General features: G+C 33.0%; 2 protein-coding genes across 2 annotated transcripts; both read left to right on the forward strand.

The window, feature by feature from the left end:
- Positions 1–1,118: 1,118 nt before the first annotated feature.
- On the forward strand, positions 1,119–7,572 carry LOC116768689 (probable maleylacetoacetate isomerase 1). Its single transcript, XM_032659479.2, has 5 exons — positions 1,119–1,277; positions 1,553–1,736; positions 6,590–6,708; positions 6,785–7,002; positions 7,434–7,572. Exons 1-5 carry the CDS (start codon positions 1,272–1,274, stop codon positions 7,534–7,536), a joined length of 630 nt encoding a protein of 209 aa, XP_032515370.2. The 5' UTR covers positions 1,119–1,271; the 3' UTR covers positions 7,537–7,572.
- Positions 7,573–10,182: 2,610 nt separating this feature from the next.
- LOC116779545 (collagen alpha-1(I) chain-like) lies at positions 10,183–21,447 on the forward strand. Its single transcript, XM_061526833.1, has 32 exons — positions 10,183–10,389; positions 10,558–10,776; positions 11,165–11,324; positions 11,445–11,607; positions 11,878–12,235; positions 12,436–12,539; positions 12,653–12,760; positions 12,972–13,169; positions 13,257–13,331; positions 13,408–13,518; positions 13,599–13,859; positions 13,953–14,150; positions 14,245–14,361; positions 14,434–14,524; positions 14,628–14,725; positions 14,815–14,976; positions 15,311–15,355; positions 15,581–15,787; positions 15,858–16,109; positions 16,225–16,405; positions 16,505–16,647; positions 16,827–17,043; positions 17,179–17,339; positions 17,458–17,727; positions 17,826–17,987; positions 18,124–18,339; positions 18,576–18,831; positions 18,930–19,079; positions 19,330–19,487; positions 19,568–19,683; positions 19,786–19,888; positions 21,248–21,447. Exons 1-32 carry the CDS (start codon positions 10,323–10,325, stop codon positions 21,383–21,385), a joined length of 5,265 nt encoding a protein of 1,754 aa, XP_061382817.1. The 5' UTR covers positions 10,183–10,322; the 3' UTR covers positions 21,386–21,447.
- Positions 21,448–21,606: the final 159 nt, after the last annotated feature.

Raw genomic sequence — 21,606 nt, forward strand, 5'->3', positions numbered from 1 at the left:
TCCGGAGCTATTTAAGTAGACATTTTCTTCACAATAATCGTCGTTATATCATAACTTACATCTACTTACACAAACATTCACACAACTAAGAGGGCTTGATTAATTTAGACACAGTAATAAAATTATGCAGAGCTAATATTCCTCATTCGCTCTGCATAAAATGGAAATTTACTGAATGACAACCAGCGTAGGCGTTTTGAAAACGAATGCTTTTATTGAGACTCTTATATTATAGTTGAACCTTTTTTTTTTTTAAACTTTTTGCACTTTTGTACAAGTGGCCGATTCCTTAAAAATTTATAGCATTAAAGCAAAATCCGTTTAATAATTCAAGTTACTTTATTAATTTTTCTCAATATATTTAAACTCAATATACGCACAGGACTTTCTGACTATACATAAAGTAAATCAAAGCTTACTGGTGACGAACAGACAAAACATTTACAATATTCATATAGATTTCTATCACAAATTCTAATGTACTAGTTCTAGATAAAAATGCATTATGAAGTTGATAACATTTCAGACAAAATAACGTATATTATAATTTAGTAATTGTTCAAATATGTTTTAAGCATTTATCAAACAACGTAAGTGTTTCAAATGTTTGACATGGGCTTATGATTCTCATGCCTATTTGCCATTACAAATATCCAAGTAAATAAATAGAGTATTAATATTATTTTTCTGCCGTCAATGAGACTATTTTGTCATCGAGATTATCTAATTTTAAAAATTTGACTCAATTTATTCATTTGTTCAAGATTTCTAATTTAATGATTGTATTAATTTAACCGTATAAATAAGGACGCGAATAATACAGAGATATTGTAATTTTTTAGCAAATTATTTTGCTATACGAGTCTAGGTAAAGATTATCTCAAGTCATTTGATCAATAGGTAGGTTATTTAAACTTCTACACAAAAAGATTTATTCATTATAATATAAAAATAATTTATATCTCCTAAATAGTTTAATAATTTTATAATAATTGTGAGAATATTGTATTTCTTATTAATGTATGTATACAATTTAGTATGTACACACTTTCAATATATACAGCGACATCTATGTGATGAAAACTAAATCAGTTAGTAACGCAATAATAACATCAAGTTGTTTGTTTTGTCTATAAATAGACAAGTGATTAAAGATAATTCAGTCAAGTTACGAATAACAATGAGGTATACCTCTCTTAATACAAATCGATAACATTACAAATCGCAACTTAATTTTCAATTCTTAATATTATTTACCATTCAACGTTACGATGGCGGTGAGTACACAATGATATTCTTGTTTATTTTGCTACCGATGTCTATAAAATTTCTTTATATTCTCGACATTCTATGAAACCTATATTTAAACACTTTATGGCATCCAAAATACAGTGTCTAATATTATTTTCATATTGTAATAGTAATTTGACGTACCATAACCTCAATCCCAATCATTATTTGTGTTGCCATAATCAAAACAATGTTGCTATTTCTAAATTTTAAAATGATATACAATTTTGTAGTACTAAATCTAATATTTTTTTATAAAAAGGAAACACGTGCTATACTGTACGGGTTTTGGGCGTCATCCTGTACGTGGCGCGTCAGAGCAGCCTTACACTTCAAAGGCATTGCGTTTGAAGAGAAATCAGTCGATATTGTTACTGAGCAAAAACAACTCACAGATGAATATCGATATATCAACCCATCCCAAAAAGTTCCAGCACTAGTAATGAGTAAGAACAATTGACAATTTATTATCTATTAATGACAATTTACAAGTGTGCCATGAATTCCTATTCTTTCCCTTTGTTCCCTGTTGTTTGTAGTACAATACTCTAACCACATTCAAACATTACGTTATTCGTGGAATATAATTTAATACATTAAGTATTCACAGTATGTTCTTTAAAAGACACGAACAAAGAACCTTAATATTTATGCCAATGTAAAATTGCAACTCCTTTGTATATTTCTAAAACAAATATTGATAAATATTATTAATTTAATATGGGAATAAAAACTATTTGTAAAAAGACATAGTTCAGCGTACTTAGGTTTTATTGCGATACCTTTGGAAGTTCCTTACTTCAAACTTATATTCGTATTAACTTATATAAAGTATTAAGTAAGATGACCGTAATGAACGGTTAACAGTTCTCACTTATAATAATACTCGTATATATAGAAATGTAAAAGAGATATTAATACTGAAAACGCTTTTTTATTACAAAATAATTCCTGGATCGCCATCTTGGTGATTCTTGAATCAATATTACAAATTTGGGTCGGAACGATAAATAAGTTGAGACGGACAATTTTCATGTTTTGATCGTAAAAAGTTAAACGTCCCATACCCAACAGTTTTTCAATGACGTATAACGCGAGTCGTTCTGAAATTAAGTCGGAAGAAACCCCTAAAGGTATATTTTATCTCTTACACTGACAATAGTTACGTATGGGCTAAAAAGTAATTTCTCGGCTACAATGTCTGTCGCTTCACGACAATGGTTTTGCGATAAAACCAGATTAAATTTGGCTGACTTCCAAGTTGGTATCACATTATACCCTTTTAGGTTCATGTAACACATGCCTACAACCCGTAAAAGTTTAAGTTAAAGCACACTTAAAATATTAGGAAATGCAAATAATGATGACTCTTATTCAAAATCTTAAAAATAAATTTTGACATCATTTTAATAAAAAAAAATACCTTATTGCATCGAATATGTCATTTTAAATCCACGTTGTAATAGTCACTTACTAATTAGGAATCAATACCCATCTATTTTTTATTGTATTTTGCATTTTATGAATCATGTCTCACGTATTTTAACTAACATTATTGTTAAGTGAATAAATAAGTTAATATATAGTGTACATATAGCATTATTAAGATAGATATTAAAAACAAACATTATTTTTAGTTTAACCTTGAATAATATCTTTGGAAATCCAAAAATATAATTCCCATTGTACAACGTCTTATAAAATGTCGACTTTTGTGTCCCAGATTAAAAACATTAATTTTTTTTTTCAATCTCCATTCCTTGTTAAGTCGAAAACTCAGCAATAATTACAGTTTTCCTTAACATTACGTCTACACCAATAACTTAAATCAAATCACCGTATTACAAAGTCTCATTTACAACATTTATTTCTGTCTAACCAAACTCATCGATCAATGCTCATTATATCTGACCTAATATGATCCACGCACTATAATCTCATCTCGTACCGGGCATTCATCTCTATATCAATTCATTACAATACCGAGTTAATTGTGCCTGTTGTGTGATATTATCGAGGTCAACATTCGGCGTCCTCATATAATTGCACTTATATCCAATCGCAGCACACTTCACAATAACTGCTCCATCATCGCTAATGATCTGTGTTTAATTGCCAATACAAATAAAATAGGTCGACGGTTCACCATAATTCTTTATATTAATGTTATACGGATGTTTTTCACGGTGACATTTAATATTGAACGGAATTTGCTTCTGTCATCCCAATGTGAAATCTACTTTTGCCTCAGTGCTATCTTTATAAAATAATTACATGAAAAAAAAAACTTAACACTATTGACCGATCGTGTTTTATTTTACATAAAATATATTTATAGTAATAATAACATATAAGCAAAACTTTCAAATAATTATAAGTACATAGATATATTCGATTTCAGTTAATTGTGTGTGCTAATTCACTCATAAGCACCGACTTCATGAAATCAAGCTGATATTGATTTGATAATATAAAAGATATATTATTATATTTGTAATTTAATATTAATAAATAAATAATAAAACCAGTAAATTGAATAGCAATCATACAGCAATGAGCTGGTCAATGGCTCGTCAATTTAACCATTGGGACACCAAATAAATGAAATAGAAAAGTATTTATTGGTATTCAGGTCGTCGTCTGGTATAAATTAAAGACGTTCTCATAATATAGATAAAATATTTCCCTAGCGTCCTCCATAACCAATTTCAAATAGCAGTTAATTATCTGTTATTATCTGTGTTAACTAATATAAAAATCGCAAAAAATTTCAAATCAAGTAGTTATAATAATAATGTAAATTTCTTTTGCCATTTACTTTAACGGCAATAATAATAATTTTGTAAGTAAAATTACTTTATTAATATTAAACACATGTTGAGCTAAAACTTTAATTGAAATTCAATTAGAAAAACATACAACGAAAATTTGACAGACAAGTAATTAGGAATATCTGACATAAGGCAACTGTAACGAGACATTCCGGAGGTTGGAAATTGAATCCCGCTCGTGTCTATGAATTTTTCATTTAACATTTTTTAATTGAATGTTAAGTTAAATGTATTTTTTTTTCCTATTTATATTGTCTCATATATTTACAATTTTCCAACGATTCTGTATTTATTGGATACTTGTAAACAACAGTTCAATTTTTCCATAGACAGCGTTCATTTATATCGGAGTAAAAATTTATACGAACATCTTCAAAACATTTTTTTATTTTTTGGTTATTGTTTTTGTATTTCACTTTTATGAATAAAAACTGTCTTGTATTGTTTTGAGCATCTTCTATCATCGAGATTCGTAATTATTATTGTAGACATCTTTTCAATTTTCCATTAATTTTGAGAGACGAAAGAACAGAAAGAAACATGAAATGGTATTGTCAAAGACAAAATGAATAACTGATAAAATATTTCAATTATCAAATGTAATTCATAAATAATCGAACGAATACTTTGTTGACATTATCAGAATCATTATTCGTTTGTATTAAACTCACGCATGTAGGAGTATGTACAAATATGTCTTCTGTTATTGAAAATTTTGTATATTATTTTTGAAATATCCGAAATAATGTTATTTAAAATTTGGTATGTTTATATATTTGCTAAAATATTTATACTAATTCGTCACATTTCTCAAATACTAGATTTAGATGAGGTCATTAGTGTTTCTTTAAAATGTTTTCGTGACTATACACACAATTTTTTAAGACCCAAAAACATAAAAGGGAGTGTTTAATCTAAAATTCAATTTTATTATTTAAGATTTATCTACTTTGAAATTATAATTTTTACACAATATTTTATTGTATATAAAATGTTCTTGCCGGAAGCGTTATAAAAAGTCAAACTTAATATTCGAAAGTGTCACAAAAATGTAGGACAAAAGAAAATGTTCATGTAATGAGGTAACTTCGAAAAAAGTTTTGAAGTTTAAATTTTCGCGTGATGGAAATTTCTCGAACCTTACCAAACTCGAACGTTGATAGGCGCAGTAATTGCACGTAGACAGAATTCATCCCACAAATTGAAATTTACGAGAGGTCCTCCAAATAGCAGTAATCGGTGTACGTCCTCTCACTAGCAATTTGGCCACAATCTGATGGTTGTAGTTGACATGATTTTAATGAACCCGTGTTGACTGGTTCAATTTATGTCATCGACTTTTTTAGTTGATATTTCCACGTGTAAAATAAGTATATAATAGATACTAATGCTGGTTTAATATAAAAAAGGGTCATTCTCTGATACGTTAAACTTAATGAGCTGACGAAGATAGTGGAGTAACGCTGGATTCAAAGGTTTCTCACGGCCCGGAGTTGCACCTTCTTGGAGAAACCTATGTGCTTAAGAAACGGGTGCAATAATAAAAAAAAACGCCCCTTATATTGAAAACATGAAAGCGTAACAAGCCCTTCTTTATTTTTATAGGATTTTCGAATTAAATTTATACTTTAATAGATTCTCTCGGAGTGCAGTTCTGTTGAAAAAAAAAGTCTTTGAGAATCTCAATATCTGTTCTAATTTAATTTTTTTTACAGTAAAAATGACCATCAATTCGTTTAATTTTGAAATGAAATCTTTCGTATATTTCACCAATTTTTTTTTTGTTCTAATTCTTTAATTTAAAATATTAAGTTCTATTAAAGGTGACTAATCGCATGTACTCGTAAAAAAATATCTAAAAAATAACTTTAATGAAGAATAGTGAACAGTAACTTCTGATTGCTATTTCTAGTACCCTCCATGTCTGTCAGTATTCACACTATTTCGTACAAATAAACTGAAAACTACAATTTAACTGACAATTTTAGGAATACTTACTTATTTAAAAAAAAATCTGAAGAGAAAATGTCTAAATCCGTACAACATATTTTATAAAATTAATACTAGCTTGGTTTGGTTGCACTTAATTTTAATTGAATGCAGTCATATCAATTCCGCTACGAGAAATTGAAATGAATTTCAATATAGGAGTATTATTAAAAGTAAAAAATTGTTTCAGTACATTTAATTATTATTTTTTTTATGACTTCGACCAAGATCTTAAGTTTGGTGTCCAGTATTAAAGAACTAACTAGCTGTTAATCAGTTAGGTAATTTAATTTATCCTTTATTTTCTCAAATTCACCTTGATTCATTCGATCCGCCAAAAAGCCCGCAGTAATCAATTAAAAATTCTGTTTGTCTGAATGTTATTTAAACATGCAATTTTCTCTTTCATAGCATAGCGTTATATAATTACTTCACCCACTTTTTGTTATCGTTCATAAAGTAAAATTATTTTTGTCTAGATGGTGAAACAATTGTGGAATCGATGGCAATTATACAATATATGGAAGAAATAAAACCAGAAGCAAGCCTTGTTCCGACAACACCAATTCTGAGAGCTCGTATGAGAGAAATTTGTGAGGTTAGTACACATCAATTTCGATAAAGAAATAAAATATAAACCTCTACAATACCTATATAACTAATCATTTCTGTAGACTATTGTAAGCGGAATCCAGCCCCTGCAAAACATCGGTCTAAAGAGGCGTTTCGATTCAGAGCATAAGTTCAAAGAATTTGCCGAATACTTTACGTCGCGTGGTCTAGAAAGTGTTGAGGAACTGCTTAAAAAAACCACCGGCCGCTTTTGTATTGGCGATCAAATTACCGTTGCCGACTTGTGTCTTGTACCACAAGTTTATAACGGGATTGTGAGGTAGTATATTATTATTTAATAACCATACTAATGAATTCCGTATAATATTATTAAAAAATAATTAGTTTTTAATAATTTCTATTGATAATACTATGTCCAAAACTTTCATCCCAATACAATTACGAAGGGACCGAAATATGACTGTCCCTAGGGAAATTTAATGGCTGTATCATTAGTAGATATTAAAAACGTATTGCCTCCTACGACATATATTTTATGTTCGTTAGATTGATATACGTCATCGAGTCTACTTAGCGAGACCTACTTTTCAATTAGACGCCCGTCAAAGCTGTTTTAGTTGATTTATAATTTGACTTTCCACGAATTATTATAAAATACAATTTCAATAAAAATTCTAAACTCCAAAGATTCGTTTATCACAATATAGAAATTTATTTACAGGTATTTCAATACAAAGCCTTTTGTTTCAGATATAAAATGAACATGGAAAAGTTCCCAATTGTTTCCAGTGTATACGAGCATCTCTTGAAAGAAAAAACTTTTATCGAGACTCATCCAAAGAACATCAAATGAAAAGGATAATAAAGAGAAATAAACTTTTCTATAAGACTATCGAACCTTATTTTCTCATCCTCAACACTAACTCATTTTAACTTAACCTGATAAACAATAATCCTTCCTATCTGGAAGATAATGATATCTAGGAATTAAAAAAACTATCAAATACAAGTCCTTTAATAGTATAGAATAAACCAAATTGACATACATTAAAATGTACATATTGAAATATATTCTTGATGCAACAATTATTATGTACAAAATTAAAGGAAGTTTAATAAAAAAATTTAAATCAACTTATAAGAATTCATTGTAAACGACATAAATTTCAAAAGGTTTAAAGATTTACATGCACGCTTGAAGGTAACATTTGAGGTCTTAAACGTTTCCGGTTTATTGAATAAACACGAGTAATCTTTATGATAAATCCAAGTCATCCTCATCACATCACAAACGGACTTTAACAGTTTTTTATTTATAAATCTTTGCACATTACAGTTGTAAAGAAAGCTGTTGCATGAAAAACGGGAAACGCTACGTACGTACGTAACGTTGTGATTATGCAAAATTGTATTAAGAATAACTAAGGACTAACTTTTTCAAACTTATGAAAATAATATATTCCTGTAATAACATTGTGATGAATGATAATAATTAACCAATTCTCTTTAGTAAGATTAACATAAATGTAATAACTAATAAAACATACACATTTACAACACTTCTAAACGGTTCACGGTTATGTTTTGCAATTCAGAAATTGTGGAGGTCACGAAAACTCCATTAAAGTTACAGTAATGAAGTGTAGCGACTTGTCTACTTTCTCATTTATTTTGGGTTTGCTTAACGAATACAAATTGTTAAAAAAACATCTGACGAGGGAAAGATATTTCGACTTCCTTCGGCAATATCATCTCTTGTGGTGTATATTTTTTTTTTTGTAAAGTGAATTCGTTCCGAATATTCATTTAAATTATCTACTCTATACATAAGCAATATTATATGTATGCAAATGAAAAACGACATTTAAAAGTAAGTCGGAATTTCGAATTTTATGATACTGACACATATTTAAATTCGATTTCTATAACATTTTTTGATATTCTCATTATCTGAAGAAGGGGTGGAGAGAGTTATTTTCTTGAATTAATTATTCTAATATTACTATTCGTAACTTTAAAATATACTTGATATAGCAAAAGATATACAGACATAATTCTTATCGGAGAAGCATGAAATAAAAAAATTAGGAGATTATAATAGTTAAATATTCATTAAAGTTGATATTTTTTTTCTCTTTTTTTTTTAATAGATCCTTTTTAACACTCCTACCACTTGGATCATCAGATGCGGAACGTATAATTTCATATCAAACTCTACATTTAAATAGTCAAAAACATTTTGAATATATTTTATTATAACCAACGGCAGCTGTAATTTAATTGATAACAGACTACGTTTCTGCTTACCACAAGTTTTTTAACTTCACACTTAATAATTATGTGTAATGATTATTGAATAAAAAACGGAAAAATTTTCGTATATAACGCGTGTCGATGCTAACTTATGGTAGCAGGTTATGATAAATCACGAATAATTTAACCTTAGCTTTAACTAAGTCGCAAAAATATTAAAAAATATACAATCAGAAAGTCCTATTTAATTAAATAATATATTAGATCCGTAAAGGGAGAACCGTAGTTATTGATGTAATAATTTTATACAGATTTACGTCGTGCCTGATATTGTGGGGACATGTTGTTATAACATATTAATTACACAGTTATCGCTTAGCCTGACAGACAAAAAAAGGGGCGAAAATAGTACAATATTATCCTCCTTCCCCATGGATTGTCGTTACAATCTATATTTCAAGCGATAAGATAGTAATTGTTAATCTATTTTACAAAAGTGTCATCCCACAACAAGTGTTTGTTTAATTTGAAATCTAACGAGGACGTCGAAAAGCTTTTCAGAGTCAAGTGACAATCAAAGAGTCCAATAATTTGTGCTGAAATGAAATCAGCTTCCCAATCTAAATATAAAATGTCATTTAATTTATAATCATAAGAAAGTGTTCAAAAATACAAAATTAATACTAAAACGCCTATTTCATGCTCAGAGGGTAGATGTTTATTTACAAAAGAACTGTACTTGACAAGCAAAGAAAATAAAATTAGATGTTGACTGACATAATAAATAATGTTTCTATTCCATTTCAAATGAGTATTGAATGAATGTTTTTATTTGGTAAGCCTTATTACGTGTAAATACAGAATTTTACATTATTACAAGTTAAATTCGTTTTTTTTTCATACAAACCGCAGGGCTCTTAAGAAATAATATAGACTTATAATTATATGTTTCACAACAATTTTATTAAAATATACACAAATTAATATTGGTTGTCATAAAATTCTAAAACCAACTGAAAGCTTTCTCCTCATATACTAGATATTGTGTTTTAAATTTCTATAAAAAAAAACAACAAAACAGACCGTGTTCCAATTACGTTTTAACAAATAGCTATGACTGTAAATCATTGTAACTTAAATGTAAATAAAACCTTCTAGACACAGCGATCGTTGATCTCCAGTAAGTGATATTTATTATTTTGACACGTTTTAATAAATTGTAACGAACTGAGATGGTCTAGAAGACGCGTGGTGTAGTCAGTGAGGCGAACGTCGTCTTAAAGACGACATGTCGTCAAAGAAATATACAAGCGTATAAACAACAACCCCTCTCGGGATGGGACCTCCTGCAAATATTATCCCTGTGACATATTTATTCGGGGCGCGATGGCACTTCAGATGAAAGGGTTGCTCCTTATATTGTTTTGCGCTCTCGCCCGGGGAAAGGGGGAAGGTGAGTAAATGTTCTGTTTAAAATAGAATTGTTTCGTCTCTTATTAAATATTTACACGCGAATGATTTTACAGAACAAACAATTTCTATGCCGTCGTTAGAGATTTTAATTTTAATAACAAATAAAGAACAATACTATACAGATATATATTTTGATTATTATTTCTAGACAAGCTCGAGATATTTGACGTTCTCTCCGTGGTCAGCTATGATGAACTTCCTGAAGGGGTGTCACGGACTCCAGGGCGATGTCAAAATAATCCTTCAGAGCAAGATTACTCAGCTCTTTCCCTTAACGAGAACGCAACATTGCATCAGCTCGCTGCAGGGATGTTTTATAATACGTTTCCTGAAGACTTTTCCATATTGTCAGTCGTTAGACTAAATGGTAACTAACAAGTATAATTTAAAAAATAATATCCCCTTTAATGTTAACGTACCAAGTTCTAGTTTATCTCCTTGGACTCCTTATAAAGAATAGTTAAAAACAATCAAATATCGAAAGTACATATATGAATTAATTCTGTATAAAGTCAACTAAGTATTTTTTTATGGAATTTTCATGACTCATTTCTGTAACATTTTATAACAATATTTTGATAGGACCAATTATATCAAAGACCTCTAACTAAATCAAATAAATATTAAATTTTGAATTATACATAAAAAAAACATGTTTAAACTCGAGTACAATGTATGTAGAGGCTTATTCAGTGCCCCTATTTTAAATAGCTTAAGTTGTATGTGTTCGTTAAAATACATTTAACGTCACCCAGGCCCAGAACAAAATCCTCTCTTCGTATTATACTCGGACGCCGGAGACGAACAACTACAAGTGGTCGTTGGGGAGATGGTAGAATTGTATTACGAAGATACACGAGGAGATCCCGAGGATCATGAGCTACTCAGCTTCCGAGTCAACATTACAGATGAAAAGTACGAAACAGTTATATAAGATCGATATTATTCACATTTTTTGACACAACCAATGTGAACGAACAAGTGTTAAAAAATTACAACATAGAATTTAATATTTAAATTGAATTTTTTCAACAGATGGCATAGAGTAGCACTAAGTATAAAGGGTGACTCAGTAACATTGTTAGTAGATTGTGAAATTCAAGATACACTGCCTTTACGACGTCATCCGGGAAGTACATTCAACTTGGCAGGAGTTTTAGTAGTCGGAGCTCAAGTGACGCCAGATCAATATTACGAGGTGAAATATAACAACCGTATATACTTCTATTTTTATATTTTCTAAGTTAATAGTTTAAACATAAATATCGGTTTTAATTATATACGTATGTCTCTATGCAAAAAGATTCAATTCTCTCTTATACGAACATAAATATTCACTCAATAAAATGATATATTGATTGGTGAACCGTACACACTACTGATTGCTGGTACCGAATTTCATTTATTCCTATTAGAATTCCGAAGACATGATGGTATCTTATTTATTAGCGTTGATTGTTTCTTATAGGGCGATATTGAATTGCTCCAATTTGCTAATCAACCGGACCTTGCCTACGATATGTGTATATCAATCGCCCCAGACTGTGGATCCTTTGGGTTGCAAACATCAGATTTAGCGTTGGATAATACTGATTACGATGAAAAAGACTACGACGATCGTATTTCAGTAACGGAATCGTTAGTTCACGTTGAAAGTGAGGGGAAACCTTCGGATCAATTTGATCAGAGTTTACTTATAGAAAGACAGAATCAATCGGAGAATCAGTGGGCAGTTTCAAGCAGAGATATGCCTACATTGAGGCCGTATTGGCAAGTCTCGGAGTCGTATGCTGTGACCCCACCCTATCCTTTAGTAACAGATAATGGTAAAAGAAAAAAATTATGATTTTCTTTATCTCTATGACTCTCGTAAATAGGCTAATAATATTATATTTAAAAATTTAAATCTAACATTTAATTGAAATATTTACTGATCTTGTCACATTTTTCTTATTATTTTCCACATTAATACAAAAGTATTATTTTTAAATGTTTATACTAATAAATTATTATTATCTTAATGTAGATGAAAATAGCATCTTCGGGAGATTTACGGATTCAGATGATTTTATTTCTTCCGGTAACATTCAAGGAACGCCACCCTCACTCCTAGAAGTATCTAGTACAACGGTAAGCTTGTCAATCAATTCAATTGCTATTTTTATAAATAGCTTCAATTAAAATCGTATTATACATCCTTTATTGTTTTTCTATTTTTTAACTTACATAGAATATTTTTGAAGGTTAAAAATGATGTTGATGAAGACGTTGCTCTGACCACAACTGAAGTATCGTCTGCGGGGATAACGACTGAAGATACGGATTATCTCACCCACCCACCAGATATTAGGGTAAGGACCTTTTGTGACTACTTCTAAAAATAACTAAGTTATTAATAATTAACTAATACTACCAAAAAATAGTGAAACACTTATTTGAAATACATGATTAATTGCACTTTATTTTTCAGACACTTATGCAAACATGCATATTCTTTCTGTAGCTTTTAATTACTTTTACTGTGGATTTTATATAATACCTTTCAAGTTCTTTTTATTTTAGGGTAACTCTTCTACTGGGTATGATAATTCAGACAGTTACTATGACTATGGCACAATTGGCACTTATTTGGGACCACGTGGGTACCCTGGACCTCCTGGTAGGCAAGGTCCACGAGGACCCAAAGGGGAACCTGGGAAGCCAGGTGCCGAGGGTCAACAAGGGTTTCAGGGAGCTCCAGGGCACGTTTTCGTAGTCCCGGTAGGTATTTTCCTTATTTGATTATCAAGTTTTTGCACATCTAGCTAATATTTCATAAATATATGGTATTAATAATTTTGTTTTTAGTTGCCACAGTCGGGAAATGATAAGGGACCTGACGCACATTCGGAAGCACTACGCCAAATGTTAACACAACATATGGTAACAGAGTTATATACTAAATAGTAAATGTATTTATTGGTATCACAAGAATATATTTAAGTAGAATTTGTAATAGGCTTCAATGCGGGGTGCGGAAGGCCCCATGGGTCTCACAGGACCGCCGGGTCCTGAAGGCCCTACTGGAGTTGAAGGTTCGAAGGGCGAACAAGGAGATCAAGGTGAACCAGTAAGTTCAGTTTTAGAATTATTTTTTAATTTGTTTACTATTCATGAAACAGTAAACATTTTGGCTATTCATTTTATTAGGGACCACCAGGATCAAGGGGCCTCCAAGGACAACCTGGAAGATTAGGACGTCGAGGCCACCCAGGCAGAGATGGAGAACGAGGTCCACCCGGACCTCAAGGTCTAAAAGGAGATCAAGGATACCCTGGCCAAGCCGGAATACCTGGAGATAAAGGCGAAAGGGGTACACCAGGACAACAGGGAGAAACAGGTGCTCCAGGTTTAGATGGACCTCCTGGTGAAGATGGACCTCCAGGACCCCCAGGAATTTCGGGTGAATTGGTAACTATTTACAAAAATTTTAATACATTTTATTTAATTTATTCAATAACTGTTATTCTCAGTGACACTGTAAGCATACTATCAACTTTTAAGGGGCCTAGAGGCTTTACCGGCCCAAGAGGATTTCCGGGTCTTATTGGATATCCCGGTATACCAGGAAACGAAGGCCAACAAGGCATAAAAGGTGCCGCAGGACAGCCAGGTCCACCTGGATCCCCGGGTCAACCAGGAGTAATGGGACCACCCGGATCCCCAGGACCTCAGGGTCCCATTGGGGCCCCAGGATTACAGGTATAATAATTTAATTATATTTATTCTACAATCTTAAATACCAAAAGAATATTACAGATACTTTATTATATGAAAAATTTATATGCTTACATAGGGGTCCCAAGGGAAGCAGGGAATATCTGGTTTGCCAGGACCCGAAGGCTCACCAGGTACACCGGGTACACCTGGACAACAAGGTCCTGCAGGAGATGTGGGATTACCTGGTCCACAGGTATGAATTCAAATCCAAGTTCCCAAGTAAAATAATTATAAACGACTATATACTATTGTGTCCAATTTATAGGGTATGTTAGGATTTCCGGGGCCACGAGGTCTAAAAGGAGATGACGGACCGCGTGGTCCACCCGGTGATAAAGGAGACAAGGGAATAAGAGGTAGAGGTCCTTCTTAACTTACACCGTAGACCACATATTTAGTAATCTTATGCTTTTAATAATAAAAATATAATTAATTATTACATATTCGTATGTACAACAGGAATTGAAGGAGAGAAAGGTGAAATGGGACAAAAAGGGGAGCGCGGGGTGGCTGGAGAGCCTGGCCCTGCTGGTATCGAAGGACCAGAAGGACAAAAAGTAAAATGGTTTTAAAATTATAAAATAGATATAATCACAAATGTTTTATTTCATTCTATTCTAACTTACATTTTATTCACCCACGAAAGGGTTCAGAAGGTCCTAGAGGTGAAACTGGTTCAATCGGTCCTGTCGGTGAAAAGGGTGCAACAGGACCTCAAGGACCATCAGGTTACCCTGGAGCTCAAGGCGAAAAGGGAGATAAAGGGGCTTCCGGCAGACGAGGAAGACGAGGGAGCAAAGGAGTTGCGGTAGAATTATTCATATTTTTAATCTTCTTAGAAGAAACGAAAACCTTTGAACAGATCTCTTTAAGATCTGTTAAAAGTCATTAATCATTAACGTACAAAAGAAACTTCTGGAAATTATTTCTACTACAACAATTTATTTTACAGAACCAATGAAACCGTATGTGAAAATAAAACATACTCAAATAACTTTCTATCCATTCGCTTATACATATACATACACCAACTTTTTATTTTATAAAAGTTTATTTAAGATTTTAAAATCATTTGTTTGCATGTTCTTTGACAATATTTTTACTATTACAATAATTACTCAAGAACCTGTATTCAATTTTAGGGCTTAGTAGGAATTCCTGGAGACCGAGGCGAAAGCGGACCAAGGGTAATAACGTCCTATATTCTTTATATTTTTTTAATTGACAAAAACTATTAAAAGTCTTAATCGACCTATTTTTTATGTTAGACTTTTGTTAGAAATTGTGTTTAAAAAATAGTAAATTAATCTATAGAAATATTAAAATGCCTAATAAAATTAAATACAAATAATTTTGAATAATTTTATATTAATATTATATACTACAAGTGTATCTCATGCTATTCACTTTAGGGCTATCGTGGCCCAAGAGGTCGTAGAGGATCAGATGGGCCGCCAGGACCTAAAGGCGATACAGGACAACCCGGGCCTCCGGGGTCAAGTGGTGAACGTGGTCCACAGGGATTGGAAGGGCCTAGGGGATATCCTGGGTCCATCGGTCCACCGGGTATTGATGGAAAACCAGGAATTCCAGGGACTCCCGGAGAAAGAGGATCGACGGTACTTGCAATTTATAATTATTTTTAGTTTAAATTATATACATAAATTAATATTTCCTCATTACTTATAGGGTGAAACGGGGACTCCGGGACAAGCCGGACCTCCAGGCTTACCTGGACCCCCTGGATCTAACGGTGAACCAGGTCCACCTGGTCTACAAGGACCGTCTGGTATGTCAGGAGCACCTGGTGAGGTGGGTCCACCGGGAGATTCAGGAAAAGAAGGACACCCGGGACCACCAGGACCGGAGGGAAAACCAGGCCCTCTGGGACCTCCAGGATCACCTGGTGCAAACGGAGATCCAGGTTTACCTGGGCCCCCCGTAAGTGAATTTTAGTATTTAACTTTAAATATTGCAAATAATACACTTGTTACAATGACAAACTAAAATCAAAGCGTTTTATTTATAAAATAATTATTTTTACTTTTTACTAAAGGGAATTCCTGGAAGTAAAGGTGACATGGGTCCACCAGGACAAGCAGGCGTAAGAGGTGAGAAAGGAGAACAAGGAGAACCTGGACGTGAAGGTTTACAAGGACTTATTGGCCGAGATGGGCCAAGAGGATCTCCTGGACCAGGAGGTCAAAAAGGAGAAGTTGGCGAACCTGGTCCCATAGGTATATAAAATATATAATACAGTAAAATTATAGACAACATACATAAAACTTCTACAGCAAAAAAATATTTTATATTAAATTAATATTTTCGTTACATAGGTCCTGTTGGTCGTGATGGTCTACCAGGTCCACGGGGCCTCTCTGGGGTCCCTGGACCTATTGGACCTCCAGGAGAAGATGGTGACAAAGGTGAATCCGGTCCACCTGGAGAAAAAGGTTTCAAAGGCGCAATGGGGCAACCCGTAAGTTAAATGTTTCTAAAGTAATTATTTAGTCTATAAAATAAAAGTTTTACTATAATGCACTTTGAAAGTGACAATCGTCGCTTTAACAAAAAAAGAACTATTTATTATTCTAAAAATTTATACAATAGTAATTTAATATATAGTGCACGAATTTTGCATCTTTTCCTTTAATTTAGGGCCCATCGGGTGCTCCAGGAATTCAAGGTCTTAGAGGAGAACCTGGACCAGTGGGTTTACCTGGTGATAAAGGACCCCCGGGCGATATTGGTCCACCTGGACCGGCGGGAACTGATGGCACACGTGGGCCTCCGGGACTTATCGGAAAAATTGGGCCCGAAGGTCCAAAAGGTGATCAGGGTTCAAAAGGAGATAGTGGAGAAGTCGGACCTATAGGTAATTTTCTTTAAAAACTTTTAAACTAAACTGCAATATTCAGATTAAATTATGATTATTATTCTTTTTTTATATTTAGCAATTTCTTAAAGGATTTGATGTAGTTAACTTTTTCTTTACGTATATATATTGTAGGTCCCCCTGGACCCGCTGGTCCTACTGGATCTGTTGGAAGGAGGGGTCCAAAAGGAAATCAAGGTGAACAAGGTCCTAGAGGTCCGGAAGGAGACAGAGGGGAAATAGGAAGCCCGGGATCTACAGGTCCGCAAGGACCACAAGGATCTGAAGGAAAAGTGGTATGAAAACTTGAAATAGAAGTTTATTTCAATATATAAAAAAATAATAAATAAATAATACATACATATTAATTTGTAGGTATTTAAAATCTCAATGTAGTATTTTTGTTTCTCATAGGGACCACGAGGATACGCAGGACCAAAAGGTGATGATGGATTACCGGGACCTCCAGGTGAAGCAGGTGCTAAAGGACTTCCCGGTCCCGAAGGCGCCAAAGGTGACACTGGACCGTCTGGCTTCCCTGGAGATAGGGGAGAACCTGGTCCACAAGGAGTCAAGGGTGAACCTGGTACTGATGGTCCAGAAGGAAGCCCGGGACCCCCAGGTTCACCTGGACCAATAGGACCTATTGGAAAACCAGGTGAAACTGGTGTTCCAGGAAGTCCTGTAAGCATTTTTTTAAACCGTTATAATAGGGACTGGTGAGACATCAATGTTTTAAAATATATTAAATGTAAATAATTTTGTCATTTTATAATTGCAAGGGCACCGAGGGGCAACCTGGTATACAAGGAAATCCTGGAAATCCTGGTGAAAAGGGTAATATGGGTCCTAAAGGACTTCAAGGGGAACAAGGTCCACCAGGAGCAATTGGTCCTGCTGGACCAGAAGGACCCCCTGGTTTAAGGGGACTGGCTGGACCAACTGTAATTATTATTTAAATAAATTTCTATGTAATTTAATCCGCAATTTAATATTTAATATATAAGCAATAGGTTTTCGTTTGTAAATACTACCAAAAATTGTAATTTTACTGATATGACAAAATATATACGTCAATAGGGAGATGTTGGAGCACCTGGTGTTATGGGACCAATGGGTGTACCAGGACCTAGCGGATCACCCGGCCAACAAGGAATAAAAGGAGAAAAGGGGAATAGGGGAGCGAAAGGTCATACTGGTGATACGGGAAATATTGGAATTAAAGGAGACCAAGGCGAAATTGGAAAACAGGGACCAACAGGTCCAATAGGTCCTATGGGGCCAAAAGGAGACACAGTAAGTAACTGTGATATATATTTTTTAGACTTAACTACCTCGCAACTATCATTTCAATTTAACAATTATATAAGCGTAAATAAAAGTTGTTATAAGGAACCTACATACCTACAAACTTTCAATCAATTCATTTTCGTAGTTTTGTGTGTTATAACTGAACAATACACTTGAACATTGTGAGATAGATGGGTAATATAATGAAACTAAATACAGCGTTTTATTCGACTTAATTTTAGGGTCCAATTGGGCCTCCCGGATCCAAAGGAGATGTAGGACCGGCTGGGCTGGCTGGACTTGAGGGACCTCTGGGCCCAAAAGGCACGGCAGGACCTGAAGGTCGCCCCGGTCTACCCGGCCCTCCCGGTGCTCCAGGACCTCCAGGTCCTCCCGCGCCAATCCCTCAGCTACCTTCTGATCTGTTCATGTCCAGTAGACGAAGGCGAAGTATTGAAACTGAATCTACGGAAACCGCTACTGAAGATAGTTATGAAGGTATATACAATAAACAACAAAAATGTCATATTTTAGAGAATATCATCTAGGTTAGACGACATGTTCATTAAAATTAATGGATCAACTATCAATTCCAGAAGAAGAAATCGAATGGACTCGTGAGATAATGGCTGGCGTATTAGCAGCTCGAGGAACGCTGGATGCGGCCCGCCGACCGCGTGGTACTCGCTCCAACCCAGCGCTGTCGTGCAGGGACTTACGAACATCTCATGCTAATTTAACTGATGGTAATTAAAAAATCACGAAATCCATAATAGATATTTAAAACTTATTTTATGATTATTGGAATACATTATTAGGTTACAAATAAAAAAGAATTTCGAATATGAAAAGCAATGAGAAATTAGAAATTAAGAATTTGATCTCGCTACTCATGTCTTCACTTAGCATAATATTAACATATTTATAACAGTTTAAAATAAAAATTTAATATTATATATAGTTTAATAAGATAAATTCTAAAAATGTTTTCTTTAGGTTTCTACTGGATAGATGCTCGTGGGGGTTCTGGACGTCCTATTAAAGTGTTTTGCGATGGCCAAAGCACCTGTTTGTACCCGGAAAATGTCGATGCTGCAGCTGTGTATTTCGATATATCAGGGCAGAAGTTCTCACAGCTTGATGGAGGATATCGGGTGAATAGAAAATCCTAATATACATTAAAAATATTACGTTTCCGTATATGTATTCTAAAGTATCTCTTATGACATTCCAGATAAATTACGACAGCGAAGGTTCCGGCTTCATACAAATGCGTTTCTTACGATTGCTATCAACTGGTGCAAGACAAAATTTCACTTACACGTGTGTCAAAACAGTTGCACCACAAAGGTACACGTTAGTGAAAAAAATCTTCAAATGTTTTCTTATAATAAAATTCATGTAGACCTAAGCATACTCCGATTCACAATTTTATTTTACTTGTTTTTCCAGATCCGATATTCCCGTGGATCTCATAAAAAACAAAAAAATTAAGTTGTTGGGTCAAAACAATTTTGAGTTTAAAGAGCCCCAGATAATAAAGGATGATTGCAAGGTAAAATTTTCGACGCCATTACTAAAATAGGTTTTTTCCAAGTAATTTATGTATTTGTTCACATGATGTCGTAAATCAGTCATAGAATTTTAAAATTTCACGAGGTAACGTATTTTATGACTTATGATCATGTCACTTACTGATCCACGCCAATACGATACAAAAGACTTGTGCCTTTGATATTTAATTTTTAATTTAGATCTTTTCTTTGTATAACAAGTATTTAATCACATAATTTTCCGAGGGTCAAAAATAATTTAAAATCATTTTTCCTATTGAATATTCTAAAAATCATGAAACAATTATTTAGTCCGTATGGTGATACATCATATTATTAGAGGCAGGGGTTTGTGTCAGCACACAAATAATGTCATTTATGAAAATCCCTTCGGGAGCTAAAGGGTTGTACTACGTACGATAGTATCATTGACAACACTGAATTATCATGGGAATTCTTTTCAACTTTTCCTTCGAAAGGAATGAAATGTACGTTGGTTGTCGGAGGCCCCGAATATTCTGAAGTAAATAAAAATAACTTAATTAGGAGGAGAAATCCTCCGTTGAGAATTGAAATTTTAAATATTTCTTATTATAAATTATATCAAAAATCGATGATGTTATGAAACATAACCTAGTGATATATAAAAATATAGAAAATATAATATTTCTTGGCCAGACAAATATGTCAACAAGTTCTTGCTTGTGTGTTAGAGATATGTATACAGTGCGGTAAAACTACTTATGTAGTAACAAACCGGCAACTACATCTGTACCTTGCGTCAAATGACTTTTTTTAGTACGAATCCATCGGACACATACAAACGATAATCGCCTATTAGATATTCAATGTCTTTTATTCTACTTGAAAACATATTTTAAAACTGTTCTGAGTGTTGTTGTAAATCATAACATTTTTTATAATTTCTTTATCCGTAGAAAATTTTAAATCGTGTCCCTACAAAAATCTTTGAAAAACAGTGGTGGATTTAAACAGAAAGGAAACTATTTAAACAGAAAAGAGGTTTAATATGAGCCTAAAACTGTAGGCAACAGCTAGTATATAGAGGGGACCTGTATTGACGTGAATCATATACAAGTCAAATTGTACTTGTCTTATATTGATGTCTTTACTAAATCACTGTAATCAGTAATGTGTAATATATTAATTTTTTGCATGAAAGAGCAACACACATATAAAAATCCTCACTAACTTTCACATTTATACTATTATTAATATTCTTAAACAGTCAATCGTATATGACTCATAAATTTTATAAAGGTACATTTGTAACAAATTTAATACACAAAAATAAAAAAATAGATTTAATACAAAAGTAATACAATTGTATATTTTTTCAGGATGGCAAGGGACAAATAGTGCTTGAAGTAAAGATATCACGGACTGAGAAGTTACCGATCATTGACTTCCAACCCCTATCGTTCCTCGACGCTGAACACGAATTCTCATTCAACGTCGGGCCGATATGTTTCCACTAACCATACAGTTATGTACTTAAGATCTTTGTAAATATTGTAAATAAATGTTGTGACGACTTTCATATTGCTATATCGAAATCACCTTAATTACCACAGCTGTACTGATAATATCAAACTATAACTTTCTTCCCTAATATTCCTCACTCAAAACGTATTATATTATTTTATTATTATTCAAACTATATAAACTTTAATTAAAGTTTTTTTCGTCAAACCACATC

The sequence above is a fragment of the Danaus plexippus genome, assembly GCF_018135715.1.
Source record: "Danaus plexippus chromosome 3 unlocalized genomic scaffold, MEX_DaPlex mxdp_30, whole genome shotgun sequence".
Taxonomy (NCBI): Eukaryota; Metazoa; Arthropoda; class Insecta; order Lepidoptera; family Nymphalidae; genus Danaus; species Danaus plexippus.